The 18,961-nt window shown below is 47.0% G+C and overlaps 1 protein-coding gene across 1 annotated transcript in view; it reads left to right on the top strand.

Moving 5' to 3' along the window:
- Positions 1–449: 449 nt before the first annotated feature.
- NAT8L (N-acetyltransferase 8 like) overlaps positions 450–18,961 on the top strand; it is a 32,758-nt gene continuing 14,246 nt past the window's right edge. Inside the window, exons 1-2 of the mRNA XM_053941619.1 lie at positions 450–874; positions 2,113–2,277. Coding sequence (XP_053797594.1) covers positions 541–874; positions 2,113–2,277 — 499 coding nt within the window. The 5' untranslated portion in view covers positions 450–540. The remainder of the gene's footprint in view (positions 875–2,112; positions 2,278–18,961) is intronic.

The raw sequence follows: 18,961 nt of genomic DNA, 5'->3' as shown, positions 1-18,961 counted from the left end.
CCTCCTTCCCTGCGCCTCCGCGCACCCGCAGCGACTACTCCAGAAAGCTGCTGAGCGCACAGTGCGTTCGCAGTAGATAAACAGATACATAAAAAATAAATTAATAACCCTCTTCCGCGTGCACCGATGCATGCAGGCAGGGATGCGCGGCCCCCGACTCTCCGCGCAACCCCGCGCCGTAGTAATTTGCAAGGGGCGGTGCAGGGATGGGGGGAGCAAGGGGGAGGTGTCCCGCCCCCCCGATCACATGGCGACCCCGCGCAGCCAATGCGGGGGGCTCTAGGACCCCGGGGACCCGCGGCCCCCCCCGCCCTATAAATGCCTCTCGAAAATGCAGCGGGGCTCCTTCCTCTCGTCCCGCCCGGCCGCGCTGCTCTGCGCCCCGCTGCCCGCGGGTCTCCGTGCCGGCTCCGCGCCCCGCTCCTTCCCCCTCCCCTTTTTCCTTTTTTTTTTTTTTTTTTTTTAATCTTTATTTTTTGTTAATTTTTTGACACCTCCCCTCCTGTTTTTCTCCTTGCCCCCTCCCCGCGGCCGGTTTGCATGCATTGTCTGTCTCCCAAGATGGTTTGTGAGACCAAGATTGTGGCGGAAGATCATGAATCAATCCCAGGATCCAAAAAAGACACGATCATTGTTTCCTCCTCCCAGATGTGGCCCTCTTTGGCGGGCTCACCTCCCTCACCCCCACCTCCCCTCACCCCACCAAAAGAAGACCCCAGGCGCGATAATGTCTATATCCGCGAATTCCACCCCTCTGAACAGGAGGTGGTGCGCCGCATCTTTTACGAGGGGATCATGGAGCGAATCCCCAACACGGCGTTCAGGGGGCTGAAGCAGCAGCCCCTCACTCAGCTGCTCTACGGGCTGCTGGCGGGTGAGTATCCGCTCCCTTTTGGGGAGGGGGGCGCCGGCTTTATTCGCCGCTGTGGGTCTTCACAAAATGGTCGGAGAGGCGGGAGGCGCCGGGGACCGCGGGCGCGGTGCGGCCGGGGGAGCGCCGCAGCATCGTGCGGAGCGGCCGCGGAGCCGCAGCGCTGCGGCGGGGGCAGGGGGCTGGGAGGGGGAGCCTTTTGCCGCCGGGGATGCGCGACCCTGCGCGGGTGTTTAAGGGCGGGGAGCCGTGAAAGGGAGGTCGCGGCGGGGGTGAGGGTAGATCAGTCATTCTGGTTATTGCAGGGCTCGGGGGTGCGCGGAGGGGAGCGGAGCGCACCGCGCACCGGCCGCCCCCGCGCAGCCCGGCGAGGGGGGGCACGGCGTGCCGGCGTTGCCTGGAGACAGCCGGGCCCGCCAGTGAGCGGCCCCCATTTCCCCCCCGGCGTGGGGAGAGGGTACCCCCTGCAGCCGGACCGAGCAGCGGGGTCATCTCACCTCCCTGAGTTAAATGCCCAAAAATAGCGCTTGCAAGGTGTCCCCTCTCCATGCCAGTAATCAATAATGCGTGCCCTTCACCCCGAGTGGGCTTTGGGGTGGTCTCCTGCCCCCGGTGGCTGCAGGCTGGTCGCACCCCATGTTCCAGACACCGGGGAGGACGGGATCCCACGCTGGAGGGGAACCCCCGGCAGGCGTTGGGGAGCTGGGGGACCCAGCCGGTGGCTCTGGGCCGTGCCGGAGAGAACCGCCGGCTCAGAGGCACCCGCAGAAGCCCCCCAGGAAGGGAACGGGCAGGGTGGCTGCCCTGGGAGTCGGTGCTGATGGAAATAGCACTGCCGCAGTGGCGAACACATGGCTGCGGAGCGGTGCCCGCAGCGCGGCTCCTCCACCCGGCCGCGTTCCGGCCTCACCGGGGACAGCGAAGGGGCCTGGGGGGTGCGGGGCTCTCGGGGTCTCCACGGCCCCGCTCCGCAGGGGCTCGGTGGGCCTTGGCGTGGCGTGGGGGCGTCCTCCCCACCGGCTCCTTCAGGACCTCATAAACTTCTCCGGCTTATCTCGTCGCGATACGCCGTCCCCTTAACACGATAATCTCGAGAGCGTGAACTGCGTGTGTACTGCAAGTGTATATTTTGACTGTGCTTGTTTTATTGATTTATTTTTATAATGAATTTGTATTCCGAAATCAACACTAAATTCTCTTTTCTGACAGGTGTCGTTTATTTCTCTTCCTTATCTCCATAGTAATGTGCTTTGTTGTGACCAAGTCCTTCCTGCTGACCTGCTGTTTGCCCGTCTTTCTGATGGGCATGAGGTACTACTTCAGTAGAAAAGTTATCCTGCACTATCTCGATTGTGCGCTGCACACGGACATGTCCGATATTGAGCAATATTACATGAAACCGCCAGGTGAGTACGAATTCCCTGAGGGAGCCTTCCTCCCCCCAGCCTGCTGGGGAACATGGCTGCTCCCTGCTGCTGGCGCCTTTTCCTCCTGTCAGCAGCACTGAGCAAGCTCAAAAGTCACCAGAATGCAGCTCTTTAGCCACACCAGGCACAAAGCCATCTCTGGTTTTGGTTTGGGTGGTTTTTTTTTTTGCTGATTTTGGTTTTTTTTAAATGTTTTTTTTATTACTCCCCCTCCCTCAAGTGCCTAGTCATCCCAGGCAGCCTCTGTCCACCCTGGAGCACAGCGCTGCTGGGTGCCACAGCCACCCCGAGGACTGGGGTGAGGGTGCCTGGGGACACTGAGGCTGGAGGATACGGGTTGTTCCCTGCAGCCTGGGTCCACCCCAGCCCTTACATGTTGAGCTTGGTGTTTCTTTGCCCTGTGCATTTGGTATTGGCTCTGACTGCAGGAGGAGAGGGAGATGAAAGGCCTTTTAGCCCAAATGCTCAGATGAGCCCATTTTAGCTATTGAGCCCGTCTTCCCATGTCATTCAAGATCATTCCTTAATGCAGGTGTTTTGGAAGAGGCATGGATCAGGTATGTAAAGGGCTACTGCCACATAAGCTTGCCCTAATATGGGTTCATCCCTTTGTTCCATACGTGCACATAATTAAAAAGACAACATCTAATGATAGTATTACCTTGTTAAGCTGTAAAAGATAACTTAGGTCATTAAAAAAAAAAAATCTCTTTAGAACCTGTCAGGTGCTATTTCCCTTTTTGTAGGCATGCATCCATATTGAGGACAAGAGCAGGGGGATGCCTGGGCAGTCAGCTGGGGTTTGAGGTTTGCTTTTGGTGGTCACAGAGTGCTAGTGGTGAGCTGGAAAAGCAAGGCAAGGATGGTCTCCCACCTGAGTTCCATCTTCTTGGGGTACCTGTTCTTCTTCTTGGGTACCTACTGTGTTGTTTTTCCATGTGACCATGTTTTTGCTGTATCATTCCTGTTCCCCAGGTGTGACAAACCTCTCCGTGGGCATTTCTAGAGAACTGATAGGAAGTGTAATAGCCACAATCCTTCCCTCATGTGTAATATGCAATGTTACATTTCTCTAAAATATTGCTTCTCTTATGACAATCATTAACTAGCTTAATTTAGCTTTCTCTTCCCATCATAGTGCATATCTTATACAGATCTTGTCCCATTACACACAGAGTGTGTTTTATTTACAAGGCTTGTTTTTGTAAAAAATTAAGTGATGTGTGACTTGTATTTAAAAAGCTCAATCTTCATTAAAGGTGGTGTCAAAGAAATAGAAGGGTTCATAGCAAAACATTTCTGCACCTCTGTGGTGAGGCCCAGCAAAGTATTATGCTGGAGACAACAGCAGAAGATTCCAGTAGAATAAGAACGTGCAATATGGAGTTAATAGGTGAGCTGCTTAGCTTGTTAGTGCTCAGGATTTGTGTGGTCACAATTGAGAGGGATCACAGTGCCTGTATTTATAACACTAGCAGATACAGAAAATAAAGGAAAGGGACTCAAAGTAATGCCTTCAATTTACTTAGGGTCAGTAATGTAATTTGGTTCAGCTGTGTTGCCAACATGCCTTTGAAATGTTAGCGTTGCTTTTATTTGGTACCTGAAAGAGCTCATGGCAATTTTAGAGCAAATGTGTGGGCTTTAATTTTTGACAGAATTTAATCATGTAATTAGGCTTCTGCCATGCCATAAAAAGCAAATTTATGGGATTGTTGGTGCTTGTTAAAGGTTCTTGATGATAGTGATGTTGGATATAAAGGGACCAGGGAGGCTTTGGGGTCTGGAGAAAGGTGTCTGTGCATTGGAACCAGCACCATCCGTGTGCCATGAATCCATGTGGTGCTATTTTGTGTAGCTGGCCACAAGGCATGGAGCCAGTGGTTTGTTCCTGTTTCCTCCAAAAATGCAGTTGGTGGATTTTTTTCCTATAGGACAGCAGTATAAACATAGCCATCCTAGAAAATGCCAGAGTTTTGTGCACTTTGAAGGCTGGCTGGCTGAACATCCAGAGGAAGGCAGCAATGTGCCACACTGGCATTGCCCATCCCACCCAAAGGACAGAACAATGGCAATAAAACAAATTCAAGCCCCAAATTTGTCTTTTATTTGTCTAGTTTACAAATTAACACCCAGGCAGAAATTATTGCAGTGGGAATGAGAAGGGCTTGTTGTATTTCTGCAGCTGAGATATTTGTGAGAGCTTTCTCGGTGAGGTATTAAGAGAAGAGTAATGGGGTGTGGGGACAGGGTCACAGGGAGGCTGGAGATGGCCAGAGCTTGACTAGACAAGTTAAACCCAACCTGATATAACTGCAGCTTGGCCTGGGAGTTTGACCAGCCAGCTTGCTGCTCCTTCTTTAAAGAATCCATGTTTTCCTCCTTGAATTTTTTTTTTTTTTTTAATCAGCATGGGATAAAGAGGAAGGGAGTATTTTTGTGGTGGGGTTATGAATTCCTGTTTCTCAGGGTGATGAATGCAAAGGTAGAACTGGGACATGGTCTTAAGGTCTTGCTAAAGATGTTGGTTGTGGCTTTGCTGAGGTTTTTGCCCTTGGAATCCAAGATACCCAAGCACAAAAACCTGTTGTTGGCAGCCAGCTCTGCGTGGTGCTCTGGGCTGGGGTACTGTTGTAGAGTGTATCTACAGCAAATAGATTCTGGTAGGGCAGGCATCTACATTGAGGGGATATTTTAACTATTAAAGTGGATCATTCTTGGTGGTATTGTGAAAGCATCCACAGAATGTGTGGGTCAGTTTTCTAACCAAGCCAAAAGGACCCAGTTTACAGTGGGATACCATGAGCACCCAGGTTAATGATTAATGTTGAACAGTTCCATGAGTTGCACCATATTAGGGTTTTGCTTCTGCAGGTTTTTTGAACCTCTTGCCTCCAAGTTAGTTATTGTTTGAATTTTCCTCTGCTGGGTTTTGTATGAACTGAAAAATATGTGCTGACAGTGATTTTGCAGAAGTACACTAGCCAAAATTCAAATCTTTGTTTTCTATTGCCCTCCTACACTTATGCCAAAGATCTGGCAGATCATTTGGGCCAGTGCTTAACTTGGAGCTTGTACACAGCGGTGTGACTTGAAATTGCTGTCAATGTGAAAGGAATTGTTTGTGTTGTGCATGCTGGGGTCTTAAAACAGAAAGTTGAATGGTTCAAACACCTTCCTGAGCTCTTTGTAAACTCTCATTTTTCATTTTAAAATAGCATTTATTGGAATTTACCTTTCTTTTTTTTCCTTCTTCAAAGACTATGAAAAAAAGACTAGTGGAATGGTGAAAAAGAAAGGAATTGGATAATGGCCTTAATTGTCAACCAGAGTAACAAGCTTTAGTAAACAACAAAAAAAACCCAACAAAAAAAAAACTGACTTAATTTTAAATAGAGCCCTGCCTCTTGCATTTATCCACACAAAAAAGATGAGCACAGCTGGAGCTTCTTTTATGGTCTGATGATTTTGATGACTAATCAATTTTACAGTGTCTCTTCAAGCTTCTGTCCCAGTTGGTTGTGTTGTGTGTTTTTTTGCAGTGGTTGGTGTGTTAGAGAGACTCTTGTGCAGCTGAGGTCTCAGCTGGAGGGCTTATGGAAACCGAGACTCCTTGTGTCCCATGCAGAACTGCTGCTCTCCAAAGCAACTGGAGCTGGGGCTTTGGCTGACGAATTTCCATGTCTCTGTGGGTGTTCAAGAGTTGCTGCTGGCTGTCCTGGCAGGGTTTGCTGAGGGGTGTGCATACCTGGTGGTGCAAAGACCTGGTGGTGGTGGCGGCAGTTGGCCTGTGTCAGGGTTTTGGGAACTGCTGAAGAGCTTGAGGCTGCATCGCAGTGCCCAGTGCTGCAGGGGAGGGTGGACAGACAGCACAGATGGGCAGCCTGGGGAGCTGAGGCCGCAGCACCTGGTGGGTGCTGGGGCATCTGCCCAGGTGATGCAGCAGCTGAAGCTGGAGCGCTGCTGCAGGCGGGGTCACAGCAGCCACCCGTGCTCGGGGCTGTGGCAGCTGCACAGCTCCGCTTCTGCTCTGCGGGCAGGTAGGCACCTCTGGTTGCCTCAGGCAGGGAGGGGATGGGTGCTTTGCTCTCCTGCCTCCATCCAGGGTGAGCAGAGCCTTCCTGTCCTGTTGTCCTTTGTCCCCTGCGTGTACGGGAAGAGCCTGCACAGGTATCCCGGCCTCCCTGGGGGACAGGGCCCTAAGGAAGAGGGCGTGCAGGGGGATGGGGTTCATTAGGGTTCAGTTTTTGCTGCTCTTGGGTGGCACATTCCTCAGCTGAGCTCAAACAGGGGATGCCCTGCCTGTCTTGGCAGAGGTTCTGGGATCTTATCCTTCTGCCAGAAGGACAGCAGTTCAGATGGGTCCAGAGCTGGGTTGTGAGCAGGTGAGATGCTGTTTGCTGCCTCTACGCTGAGGTTTCCCACACCTGCAGTGAGGTGTTTGAGTAACAAGCGAGTATTTGTGTGTTTCATCAGGCTGTTTGGCAGTGGGTTTTTTCCCTCTGGCGAGATGTTTGCAAAGTGAACAGCTGGTTGTGAGTGTGTGGCTCCTGCTACCTCTGCTCCATAAGTGCTGAGCCTTGGGGAGACTCAGAGGTGAGCACCAGTGACTTTTGGGGTACAGGGAAAATACTGGGTCTACCTTGGGAGGAGATCCTCAGCCCTGGAGCTGTTGTTGCTCTGCCATGCCTAAAACCCTTCCAAAGACACAGGCAGAGGGGGTGGGGGGGGTATTTCTCCCCACTGAGCCCTCAGGCAGAGGGGCAGCCACAGAGCCCAGTTCTTCCACATTCTGGATAATGCTCAAGCTGCTAGATAAGCAGGAGTGAAGCTGCCGAATGATAACATTGTTTGGGAAGAATAGAGGAGCTCTTGCTTTGCAAAGAAGCGGCTCAGTTACCTGACGCCAGAGAGGGCTCAGGGCTGCTGCTTCCCAGTGGAGGAATGTGGTTTTGGAGAGCCCTGCCCCACTCCTGGTGCCCAAGAGGCAGCTGGAATCTGAAGCATCCCTATCTGCAGCATTTCTTGCTGGCTTATGCAGTGCCCTGACCTCGTGTATCTGCCAAACCCCTGAGCTGCCTGTCCTGTATTGGGTTTTTCATGCTTGCCTTTCCCACACTGCCACGTAGGGTGGTGAGGAGTTCTGTGTGGGGCTGGGGAACCCACGGGAGAGGCTGTGTCCTTATCTCCTCCTGGCTGTTTCTCAGCTCTGCTTCCTATCACTGCTGAACTGAGGTTAGGTCTCCTTGGTCTGTCCTGTGAGCATATCACTGCTGGCATCTCTGCAATTCCATGAGAGTGCTTCCAGGGATGCGACCTCCATAGCAGAGAGATCCTATAAGATTAGGATTACAGACTTTTCATATACTTTATAGTGGGAAGTATTTTGTTAAAGTATTTCCAAAGCTGACCTCCTGCAAGTGGGACAATCGGGGATTCTTCAGCTCAGCAATTTCTACTGTTGATTTTGGGTTTCTGCAACTTAGCAGCACAGAACTGCCTGGTTTGGCATCTCTCATCTTCAGTGCAGTTTTTTGGGAAGCAAGATGAAAAACAACTCATGTTTCCAAGTGTTAGGGATGTGCTTTGTCCAGCATTTGTAATGAGCTGAAATATTTTGGTTTTATTTGAGTAATGTAAAATGTCTGTAGGGTTGCCTCCCAAAACCCACCTCCTCTGACACTGGCACTCCATCACTCGTGCCTGCCTCATTTTGCTGTGCTGGAGCCTTGGCTTTTCCATCTGGCAGCCCTGTCCTGCAGGCATGGGGCATGGGCACAGTGAGCAAGGCAAAGTGCTGCTGGCACCAGCTCTCCCCTCTCCCCAGATTCCCAGAGCTGGCCAAGGGCTGTCCTGGTCCCAGCAGCAAGCACGATGCAGAACCCCAGCCCAGTGCTGCAGCCCTGCTGATAAGAGCTAGGGTAGATCAGGAGGTGACCCAACTTGGGTACTTTGCAGTGCTGAGCCACGTGGGCCAGCCCTGCTCAACCCACTGGAGTCTGCAGGGTCTTTCTGCCTCACAAAATCTTCCCCCCCACCCCACTTCTGGGGGTCTCAGGTTGTAGAGTAGAAGTGCAATGCTCTCAGCAAAGGGCCAACATAGGAAAGCTGGAGTTGCCTGATGAGGGGAGCAGTCTGTGGATTCAGGGCTGTGTCATCCACAGCCAGTGGAGTAAACATTTTTATGGGCAAGCTGCTGCAGCCTTCCCCCCTTCCTATTCATTTATCACAGGAGCAGGAACATATGCAACACACCCATTACTCAATGTGCATACCCATAACATAAAAATAGCTCTCCCTTTAGAGCGACAAGTTTGGCACAGTACCATGTCAAAATTAGATGAAAATAGATTTTATAGTAAATTTTTCAGAGTAATATGACCTTCCCCCCTTGCCCATGAATTCAAGAATTCTCTCTAAAAGTAGCCAGTCCCTCATGGACATGACCATCAGTCAGTGCAGCAGTGTTTGAGTTGGAGCCATGACTGGGTGGATATGATACTGCTGAACATAAGCTCAACTTGCAGGTGTTTAAAATCCTCAGTACATGCCAGTGCTCGTCATTAATCTTCAGTACAAGAGGTAACCAGTTGTGTAAATTGAACATCAGTAGTTTTTTAGGCGCAGTTAACTTCTCAAAACCAGCTAACAAGCCACGTTGGGACTTAGGAACATGAAGGAGGCAAGGACAACAGGTGTTCTGGGTTCTTATCATAGCTTTGAGTAATTTTTTAAAATGTCCACTCCAGTGTTAAATATTTTCTGGCATGGTAGCATGCAATTTTCAGGACTGTCTTAGTGAATAAACCAAAACGGGGTTCTGACTCCAGAATTTTGTTCACAAGTTTAAATGCAAATGTATTACTCTTATAAAGGGTTTTCAGCAGCTCTTCTTCTTTCTCTTGCTTTCTTAGGAATGGCCAAGATTTAAAACAATTGCCCAAAAGTGATTCAGGTTAAGATTTCATAATAGCCTAAATTTAGGCTCTGTGTTGGATATCTGACTAGTGGCAGGAGTTTTAAAGGTACAAAGATTTGAGCCCCTCTTGGCACTGAATTTTGGATGTAGAAACATGAACTGAAAAATCTTATTCTTACATTGTTGTATTTATTTATTATATTCAGCCTCCTAGGATTACCCACGAGTGTGGTCATGTTGTTGTCTCTCAATGTGTACCACCAGTGGTCTTAACACTTTAGAAATTGCCATGGACGATTGTTCTCTACTTGAAGACCTCTAAATATGTTGAAAAAACTGGTTTTATGTAAAAATATTTTTATGTATCATACATTAAGAATATGTATGATTTTAAAACCATTCAAAATCTCCCTGAAGAGTGGATTTCAGAGTGGATTTCTGAAATTCCTTCTGTAGGCTTTGATCTTGACTCAGGCAGGTTATATTTAATTTCTCAGGATGGGAATGACTTTTGGGGTGGCCATGAGCCCCTCAGGGACTCCGGGAGCTCGCAGAGCTGGTGTATTGCAGAGTGCATGGCTTTATTTTGGTAATGCGCTGCTGGGGATCTGTTACAAATAATCACATACTTGGAACTTCTCCCTTCCAGGCCACAGCAAAAAGAGAGACCCAGAGTGTTTTGCTGGTATCTGGTTCTGTGATGAGGTGAGGGATGTATGAGCTTTTGTTGTTACTTTCTGCATCAGCAAAACAGGGAGCTTCAAAGTGTATTTTTAGGTTTTCTTTTTCTCTTTCCTTTTTTTTTTTTTTTTCCATTCTGTAGAAAGCTGAGGCATCGTTTTGTTATCCTGACAGGTGGCTAATGAAAGGAGTCTTAAGGAAAATCCAAAGATAGCAGCATGTCTTACCTAGTTTCTATTGACAAATTTATTCCTTGTAACCAAATAATAGGGTTGGAGGGGGGGTGAGAGTTGAGGGGATTTTTTGGGCTGGTTAGTTTTGGATTTTTTGGCTTTTGTTTTTGTGTTTTGGTAAGGGGGGCACATGGAATCACCAAAAAGCCTCATGTCCTTTGTTAAGGATGCATCAAAAATTAGTTCATAGTGGTCTGGTCAGAGCCAGGTACAAGCTGTGGTATCTGTTACAGATGGCTTTGAGCTTTCTTTTAAGTCATCTATGGACCCGTTGGACCCCAGCAATCAATTAACAATTTATGACAGCACAGTACAGTATCATTCTTTATCTTCTATAATTCTTTGAAGAGTTTCTTTCAAAAAGAAAAAATTATATTTCTTACAGGATAGTTCTAAAATGTAGGCCTGTGATTCCCAGGGCTTAGTGCCAAGCTGGGCTTCTGCTTTAAAATGGGATTCTGGGAGTGAAAGGAGACATTTCAAAATTAGTAGCAGGAAGCATGTATCACAGTTGTACTTTTAAGTGGCTACATGAGATATTGTTATTTAAAGTGGGATTTGCAACAGTGTAAATGCTAATGGAATAATACAAGGTATTAATCCCACTACAGCGTGTCCTGCTTGAAATTGTAACTAGCAAGTAATATTTGTCACTTAACATTCATGTGTTGTTTCTAGGACTTATCCAAGTGGCAAAACTGAAAAACAGAGGTTTTGTGAGAAAATTATTTTTTCAGCTCAGGAACTGGAAAGTAAAAGGAAGGGTAGTTTTCATTCAAAGTAAGCTGATTTACTACTCCCTCTTTCTTTTTTCACTATGATGAAGCAAGGAGCTGTGTTTAGTGGGGGATGTAATGCTTTGTTCAGCCCAAAACAGAATGGTTGGCTGTTAGAGCTTTCCTTAAGAAGCACAGGTCAGAGCCAAGTGTATACCTAGGAAATACTGACCATGGTAGAGCCATGATATGGTAAAGTGTTTGTTACCTCTCAGGCAGGTCCCACTTTGCATGGCACTATTAAATCTATACTGAGTCAGTGCTGGGATTTCAGACATCCCAGGCCCTGTTTGAATTACACATTTAGGTATTTTATACTGGTGCAGTAGTTGAAGAAGTGCTGTTGAGGGGTCCATTTCTGAAGTTCTGGCTGCTGGGGCATCCATCCCCTGTGATCCTTGGAGGACTGAGCTGTGTGCCCATGTCCCAGCCAGCAATGCTGGGGGCTGAGCTCTGTGCAGGATTTGCGCCAGCCTGGCTTTCCTCTGCCTTTCATTTTCCACCTTTGGTGATTCAGGACAAATGTGTGAATTGTTTTGCATTGACAAAACATGCATTTTTAAGTAAGCTGCTTGCCTAGATTTACCCTCAATCACCAGTAATTGTTATACCAACTGCTCCCACTCTCGCTTGCCAGTGTGCTGGAATCCTGACTTGGAAACCAGCATCAGCAGTGCAAGTTTGTTTGCTTTTTACAGTTGCAGCTCTTGTGCTCTGTGCTCATGCTGCTAATTGAAATTGGGGACCAACTGTCTCGTCATGAGTAGCTCCTTAGTGCACCTTGCATTCAATACTCACTTTAACAGGTATCAGATAATCACTAGTGATTCCTTGAGTTATTTTTTCCCTTTTTTTTTTTTTTCCCCCTTCCATCCTCTAGCACAGTAGCCCTGTATCCCACATTTCCAGTCTTGGGTCAAACTGCAATACTTTCATTCCTTTGAGTTCTGCTCAGCTCTCTTGTCCATCCCTGTGTTGAATTCTCCAGTGATTTTTGGTCTGATCTACTTCTTGCTTTACTCATCACTTCTGGCATTTCCCATGGGTTGTGGTCCCCTACCCAGGATCCCTCTGTATCTCTGATTTTCCTCTTCCTTCCATCAACTTTTCAATTTATGTGCCTTTACCTCATTTTATTGTATATGTACTTTCTTCTCTTCTTAGTTTGTCCAGATATTTAGTGTGGTGAGTGCAAGTAAATACTTGCAAGTATCTTTCTTTTGGTAGAAGACTGAGAATAACAAAGATGAGAAAATAAATAGAAGTCAGCAGCACAAGGATATTGTGTCTGCTAAGCTGAAAATAGTGCACAAACCCACATGTCACTAGTGAGGGGAGAAAATTTTACCTAAAGGCAAATGAACTGCCAGCAACAACATTTCTTACACCTTCTTCAGAGCATCTGACCCATATCACTTCCAGATGTATCCATCGATCTTTTCCCCTATAACTTTTTTTACAAACTTAATCCTTCCCATTTTAACCAGGTATATAAAATCCTTATTGCATTCAGAGTGTGCAAGAAAAAAAACCCCAAGCCCAACCACTTCATTTTCTGAGACCAGGGTTTTTTGTTCTTTTTTTGGAGGTGCCAAATCTGTTCATCCTCCCTGGATCTAGATAACAGCATCAGAAACACTGTGTAACACTTCTAGTGGGAATCCAGGAAAGACCTAAATCTGTAGTCTTCCAATTTAAAATAATGTTAAATAGTAGAACTGCGAAGAGAAGCTTTTGAAAACAGCCTGGTTTGGAGCACCTGCCATTTCCAAGTGCTAATTCAGATGATGGTTAGTGAGAGGCAGAGCAATGAAAGCAAGGCAGATACCTGGCTGCTGAGCAGCAGTGAGCATCCTGATAAAGTCCTCCGTGGTGGAATTACATTGTTATTGTGAGATTTGTTAAAAAAGAGAGAAAGCAAGCAGTGAAGAAGTTACTGTACAATAGGGATGCTAATGAGAGATTTTTTTTTTTAAATCCAAACTGTTTAAAATTGGTATTTGTAAAACACCTTTTCAAGCTTTTGCTGCTTGTAAAGTCAATTAGATTCACTTAATGTCTCTGAAAATTTATGTCTGGTGGGGTTTCAGAAGCTGTCAGTGTTCAGGGGATAACATCAAGCTGTGCCTCTTGGACAGTGATTTTTGTCTGGGAATAAGCCATCACTGGGTTTTATGGGGCTTTTTTTGAGCCATCAGTAGTCTGTAAAACATCAAAGCATCTGCAAGGATTCTTGAGAAGTGGGAACATTTTTCATGGATAACTCAAATAGCTAAAGAGGATCTCAGTGAAATTCTAAAAAAAAAAAATCTTCATATAACCCCCCACATTCACTGAGACTGAACTCTTGGGACAGTTTGGCTTAAAGATTCAGTGGAGCATTTGCTTTAACTTAATCATGGGCTTAAATCCCTTGTCTCTTGCTGGGAGTTTAGCATATGCTTAGGGGCAGTGTAGGTCCCAGTGCTCTTTGGATAGTTACAGGAGACCTATGGCATAACTGGTGGTAAACCTTGGGTTTGCTGTATGTACTATCAGCTGCCTGCAAGATGAATTTATGATGTTTTAGGGAATAATGATGCATTGGAAAAAGGAGTTGTAGTTGTGAACCTGCTCTTGGATATATTCATTCTGCCCTGTCCTGGGCATTGCGTGTGGAGGTTTAGTGTTGTCTTTGTAGATGGGACAATCCAACAGATCCTCAAAATACTGCAGTTCTACCCAGTCTCATGTGGATTTGCATCTCTTCTGGCTCTGGTTGCTGTAGTGCAGTGTGTATTTGTAAGTTGATCCCTTTTCCACAGGTTCTTTGTGAATGAGTGTGCCTCAGTCTGAGGGGGCAGGCATGAAGGTGTCTGCTTTCACTAGCCCTGAGCAGCCTGCCCTTCATTTGCCACGTGTCTTCCTGATGGAGTGAGACATGGCCTGTTACCTACTCACTCCAGTGATTTGCTTCACAGATGTCTTTCAAAGCCCCAGCTCTTGTGACTGGTATTGAGGCTGGGGTTCACATGAGTGTGGGGTGTAACAAGCTGCTAGGTGGTGATCACAGGAGATCTGGATTAGGCTTTTGTAGGGACTTTTTTGACCTGATTGTTGTGGCATGGTAGTCTGAATGCGTGGCAAAGTTTTGGGTTTTTTTTTTTCTCTTTTTGTTTTAGAGATGTAGAGAGTTACACATGTAATTTTCATTTTCTGTTAATGCATCATCCACAACACGTCCATTGTCTGTGCCCAGCCTGACAGATGTTTGTGTATTTATGGATGTGGAATTTTCTTGCACTGCCACGTTAAATAAATGTGCTAGTTTGAGTCTGGACTAGTGGAGCTCAGTAGAACTATACCCAAGGCACATAGGCTTTGATGTGATGGGAGAGGGATGTAGAAAAATGTTGGCTTTCACAGGAGTGGCCATCCAGGTGTGTGCTTTTTCTGCACCACGGCAGGGCTCTGGCCTCACATGGGGCATTGCCACTGGTTTGCTGAGAGTTAAAGGTTGAAGCAGTGTGTGATGATGAAGGCTCCAGCTGCTTGGGAGGTCTTTCTGGGGTCTGCACCCTGCCCTATTGAAAGACATTCCTTCCTATGGCAGGGGATTGGAGCCAGATGATTTTTAAGGTTCCTTCCAACCCACATCATTGTAGGATTCTATGACTCGTGGCAGAAGGAGGTGAAGTCCTGAGGCAGTGTTTGCTCTCCTTGCTGTGTGAGGCTCCAGCAGCAGAGTGGGAGTGGGGAGCCCTTTGCCTTGGCATACACAGGTGGGACACACTGGAGCAACCTCACCCCAGGGTTTTGTTTAGCTAAGTTAGGGATAAATATAGCAACCCCCAGGGATTACATATTCACAGTGAGGCTGGAGAAGTGAGAGGGCTGCAGGCCAGAAAGGTGTTCATTTACAGTGGGAGCTGTGGTGGGATGGCCATGGGGAGGTGGTACCTGAAGGATGGTAGGTTGCCTTCTCCTGCTGGAAACCAGCCTGTGTTTATTTTCAAGGAGAGCTCTCATGGCAGTAGTGCCCCTGGCAGTCCTGGCTGTCCCAGCTGCCTCAGAAGCGCTGAGTACCCTAAGACACCATCTCAGGAGGGCTCAGCATCTCACAAAACCAGGGGAATGAGAAAACAGTGGTACCCCTGTCTGCTGGTTCTGCCTGGTCATGGAAGTCACCACCCACCTGGTTGAGGGTTGGGTTGAAGATGTGGGAAGGTGCAGATACCAGGAGGTGCCTGCAGCTATCAGTAGCTCAGATCCAGCCCTAGCAGGACTAGGGAACACCTTAGGGTGTGGTGGAGAAAGGGCCTCCTTCCCTGCTCTTACTGAATGGGATGGGCTGATTGGTGTGTAGCAGGGAGAGAGTCATTGCTCTAGCAAGTCCTCCAGCATTGGAAGTGTGATGCTGCTAAAAGCACCTCAAGAATACTCAGAATGTTTCCTTCCAGAGAGGTTTGCTAGTTATTTATTCATTTATTTATATGGGTCAGGAGTTGGATTTGCTACAAAATGTAGCATTAGTCCTGTTACTTCCTCTAGCTTTGGATATCAGAAGTACATCAGACCCCATTCCAAGGGAAAGGCCTTGTTTCTTGGCATGCTGCAGATAGAAATTGCTTTTTTCCATCACTTTCCATGATAGGATGAGCACCTCTGCAGAGACAACATGCTGCCTTGATGGGAGCAGGGCAGAAAGTCTGGGGTTGGTTGTCCCAAGCCTGGTTCTCCTTACCAGTTTATCTTTTCCAGTGTCCCTGTTTAATCACATACTCCTTCCCCAGAGGTTAGAGGAATAGGTTTGCCCAGATGTTTGGGGGGTCATGCAGGTCAGACAAGATTGGTCCAGTGAGAAATGCCCAAATGAATGCCCTTGGTGAGTTGCTGGGCAGGACAGAGGTAATGAGCCACGCTCACTCCTCACCTCTTGGTCTTTTCCCAATCCATTGTTCTGCATTTTAGGGGCTTGTCTGGGTGTAGCAGCTGGTGACAGGGTGGGTTTGTGCCAGCTGATGATAACTGGTATCCTTATTGGATGCTTGTGCTCTGGAAAGGTTGTGTGTGCAGCACCATTTCAAGATGTTGTGCTAGAAATAGGAAATATTTATTGCTTGCAATAGACTTAAGGTGATCAAGCCATCTACCACCTGACTTCAGCCTGTAGTTTTTTACCAAATCTCCACCCTGAACCTTTTATTTTTTCCTGATGTCTTCCTCAATATTGAGTAATGAATTATTCACTGTGGTTTCAGAGTAAATATAACTCCTTGTGATTGCTGTTTCACTGCCATAGATTATGAAAAGCTAGAGGTCGGGGAGGTTTGATTCATTGTGTTAGCAACAAGGTAGGATTCTTGTGAAACCACTGTCACGTGCAGAAGGAAAGGCTATGAGTGCAGCAGAGCCATATTTATTGTTGGTGTTGGGAGAGTATCCTGGTGGCTTTTCTTTGCTGTGCAGTGTTTGGTGAAGTGCAAGTCCCTGTCAGTTCCCAGTTTGTCCTGGGAAGAAAAGTGGAGGAGCTACCCTGGGAGCTGAGACTTTTCTGGTCAGTGTTTTTGCACCACAAATATTGCCTTGTCATTGTTGCTCCTTGGCTGCTGGGCTAGGAATATCCTCATTTAGAGACTCAAGAGGGCAGCAAGAGTGTGGAGCCAACAGAAGCACTGAAATATGCTGTGCAGCGTGTCTTGGTTGAATAGGTGTCCTTTACTTGACTTGATCTATTGTGGTTTCCTTTCCTGGGTGGGTTTTTTTGTTTGGTTTTTGTCTGTCACTTTTTAAATATGCAAATATTCTTAGTTGCTCCCCTTTTTACCTTTTAGGAGAGGCACCTCTCAGCCTTGTTTTTGACTCTGATTTAAAGAGTTTGCATGCACAGATGAGTTATTCTGTCCTGATGCATCATTATGCCATATCCTAAGTTTGAATTTAGATCTTGGCTGCAATTCATCTTACCTAAGTTTCTCCTGACTGAAAGCAGTTGTTTGCAGTGAGCTCTGTAGGCTTTAGCTGTGGTCATTTGCAGAAGAGGGGCTCTGCTGAAGAGTGACTCATCTCAAAGGTTGTTGACCTCACAGCAGCATAAAACCCCCTGGAAATCTTTCTACAGCTCAGAGTTACGTTTATTATTTAACCTTAAGTAAATGAACTTTAGCTTCTCCCTTTGCTGTGAAGCACTTGGTGCAATACTTATGTAGATACAGGCACTTCTGTTGGATAAAGGGAGTCGGCTAAATTTAGACTAGAAAAGTAGTGATGGATGGTACAAATCAGATTTATTCTGTCCATTTTCCCTGTTTGATTTATGGCTTGGCCAACTGCTAAGCTAAAGAAAGCCATTCAATGGTTATTGCTCAGTCCCTTTTTACAGTAAAGCATATAAAGTAAAAGTCAGCCACCAAGTAATGAATTCTAGAACATCCAATAATTGTAGATTTCCCAGCTTGTTCAATGTTTGGAAGTGAAAATTGCTGCAAGGCGAATTCAGTACCTTTTGAAAGCAATATAGCCATGTAGTGAAAGATTGATGTAGAAGATAGAGACCAAGCCTTAACAATGTCCTTTTAAGGAGCTGGCTCAAAACACAACCAGCAGCACATTTGATCTTGTAAACTAATTTCACTAATGAGGAGCTAATTGTCACATCAGTCTTTTGGAGCTGGCATGGCTCAGGCTAGCAAAACAGGCAGAAGAGCTTGATTTCTTTTGTCCTTAAAACTTCTAACTAAAAACCAGTCTAAATTCTAGAACATAGGCTTATTTAAGGCCTGACTCTGCTGTTGATCGGCTTAGTGTGTATTTTGCATGCATAAGGAGCATCTAGCCTGAAAAGTTTAAATACTTTTTTCTGGTTTTGTCCATTCGTGCAGACCAGACTGTTCTGCTGAGCCAGCTCCATTGCACTGGGACTCATCATCCAGTCAGCCCAGAGGACAATGCCCAGGCAAAATCACATATCCTAGTCTCTATCCGCTCCTTTAAGCTGTTTAATTCCTTGCTTATCAATAACAATTGCTCACATGCCAAAACCACAGATGCTGCCTCATTTCTCAATCTGTGCTTTCCCCCTGGTGACCCAGCAGCAGGTAGAACCTGGTTGCTGCATCTGTGGTTTTGTTGTACTTTCTCTGTGTTGTGTTGTCCTTTTCAGCAGCAGAGAGCAGAGCAATGGGTCAGGCTACATCTGTCCAGATAACCAGGCTACTTCTAATCCCCCACAACTGCTTCTGCAGCTTTTGCTTGAACAGTTGTTATACATTGGCTTTGTTACAGTCTTTGCTTTTCAAGGTGCATCATGGCCAGCAAAAAGAGCCTGATAGAAGATTTTAAAGTCCTGCTGTTACACTTCTTAATATAGCAGCCTCTGAAATGTGCTGGAAGGGCTGTCTTTATCCCATCTGCGGCATCGCCTGCATTTCTAGCTGTCTCATCAAAAGCCAGCTCCTGCGCTGTGCCAAGCACTTCCCGGGGCTTTGCTGAGCACCCCCTTGGGTGCTGTCACACGTGGTGACACTCTGGGCCCCAGGGGACTTAAGCCTGTAAAATCAACCAGTGAAGTGCTGACGTGGGGCAAGGCCACTAACAGCTTGCATTGATCCAGGCTGGCTCCTCGCAAAGCTTTGCCGGGAGTAAGGTGCGTGGGCAGGAGCTGTCCTAGAGGTGCTTCAGAGGAATAGGGTGAGGTTTAAAGCAAAGGTTTTAAGAAGATTAGAAATGCCTGCTGGGTTACGTCCCCGACAGTGACAGCAGGAGATGCCGTTTAGGACCAAACCTGGCCACTTTCTGAAGTCCCTTTGCTGCAGAATGTGTTTTTCTTTTTTCCTGTCAAAATATTAGAGTGAAAGTAAACTATAGCTAGCCATCAGCATCTTAGGGGTTTCTTGGGGGCTTTGGCACCCCAAAATGGAATACCTGTGTCGGAGTAGCTGGGTGCTTTTGAGGCTGCACCAGCTCCATCAGAAAGCATGGAGCTGGCACTGGAAGTTTTCATACTGTTACTCTAAATTTCAACCCCAACACCCTTTCCACCCCCAGGTGCAAGTAAAGCTGCAGTGGGGCCATCA

The sequence above is a fragment of the Vidua chalybeata genome, chromosome 4, assembly GCF_026979565.1.
Source record: "Vidua chalybeata isolate OUT-0048 chromosome 4, bVidCha1 merged haplotype, whole genome shotgun sequence".
Classification (NCBI taxonomy): Eukaryota; Metazoa; Chordata; class Aves; order Passeriformes; family Viduidae; genus Vidua; species Vidua chalybeata.
Note: the sequence above shows the minus strand (reverse complement) of the source record. Positions and strands in the feature narration are given on the sequence as shown.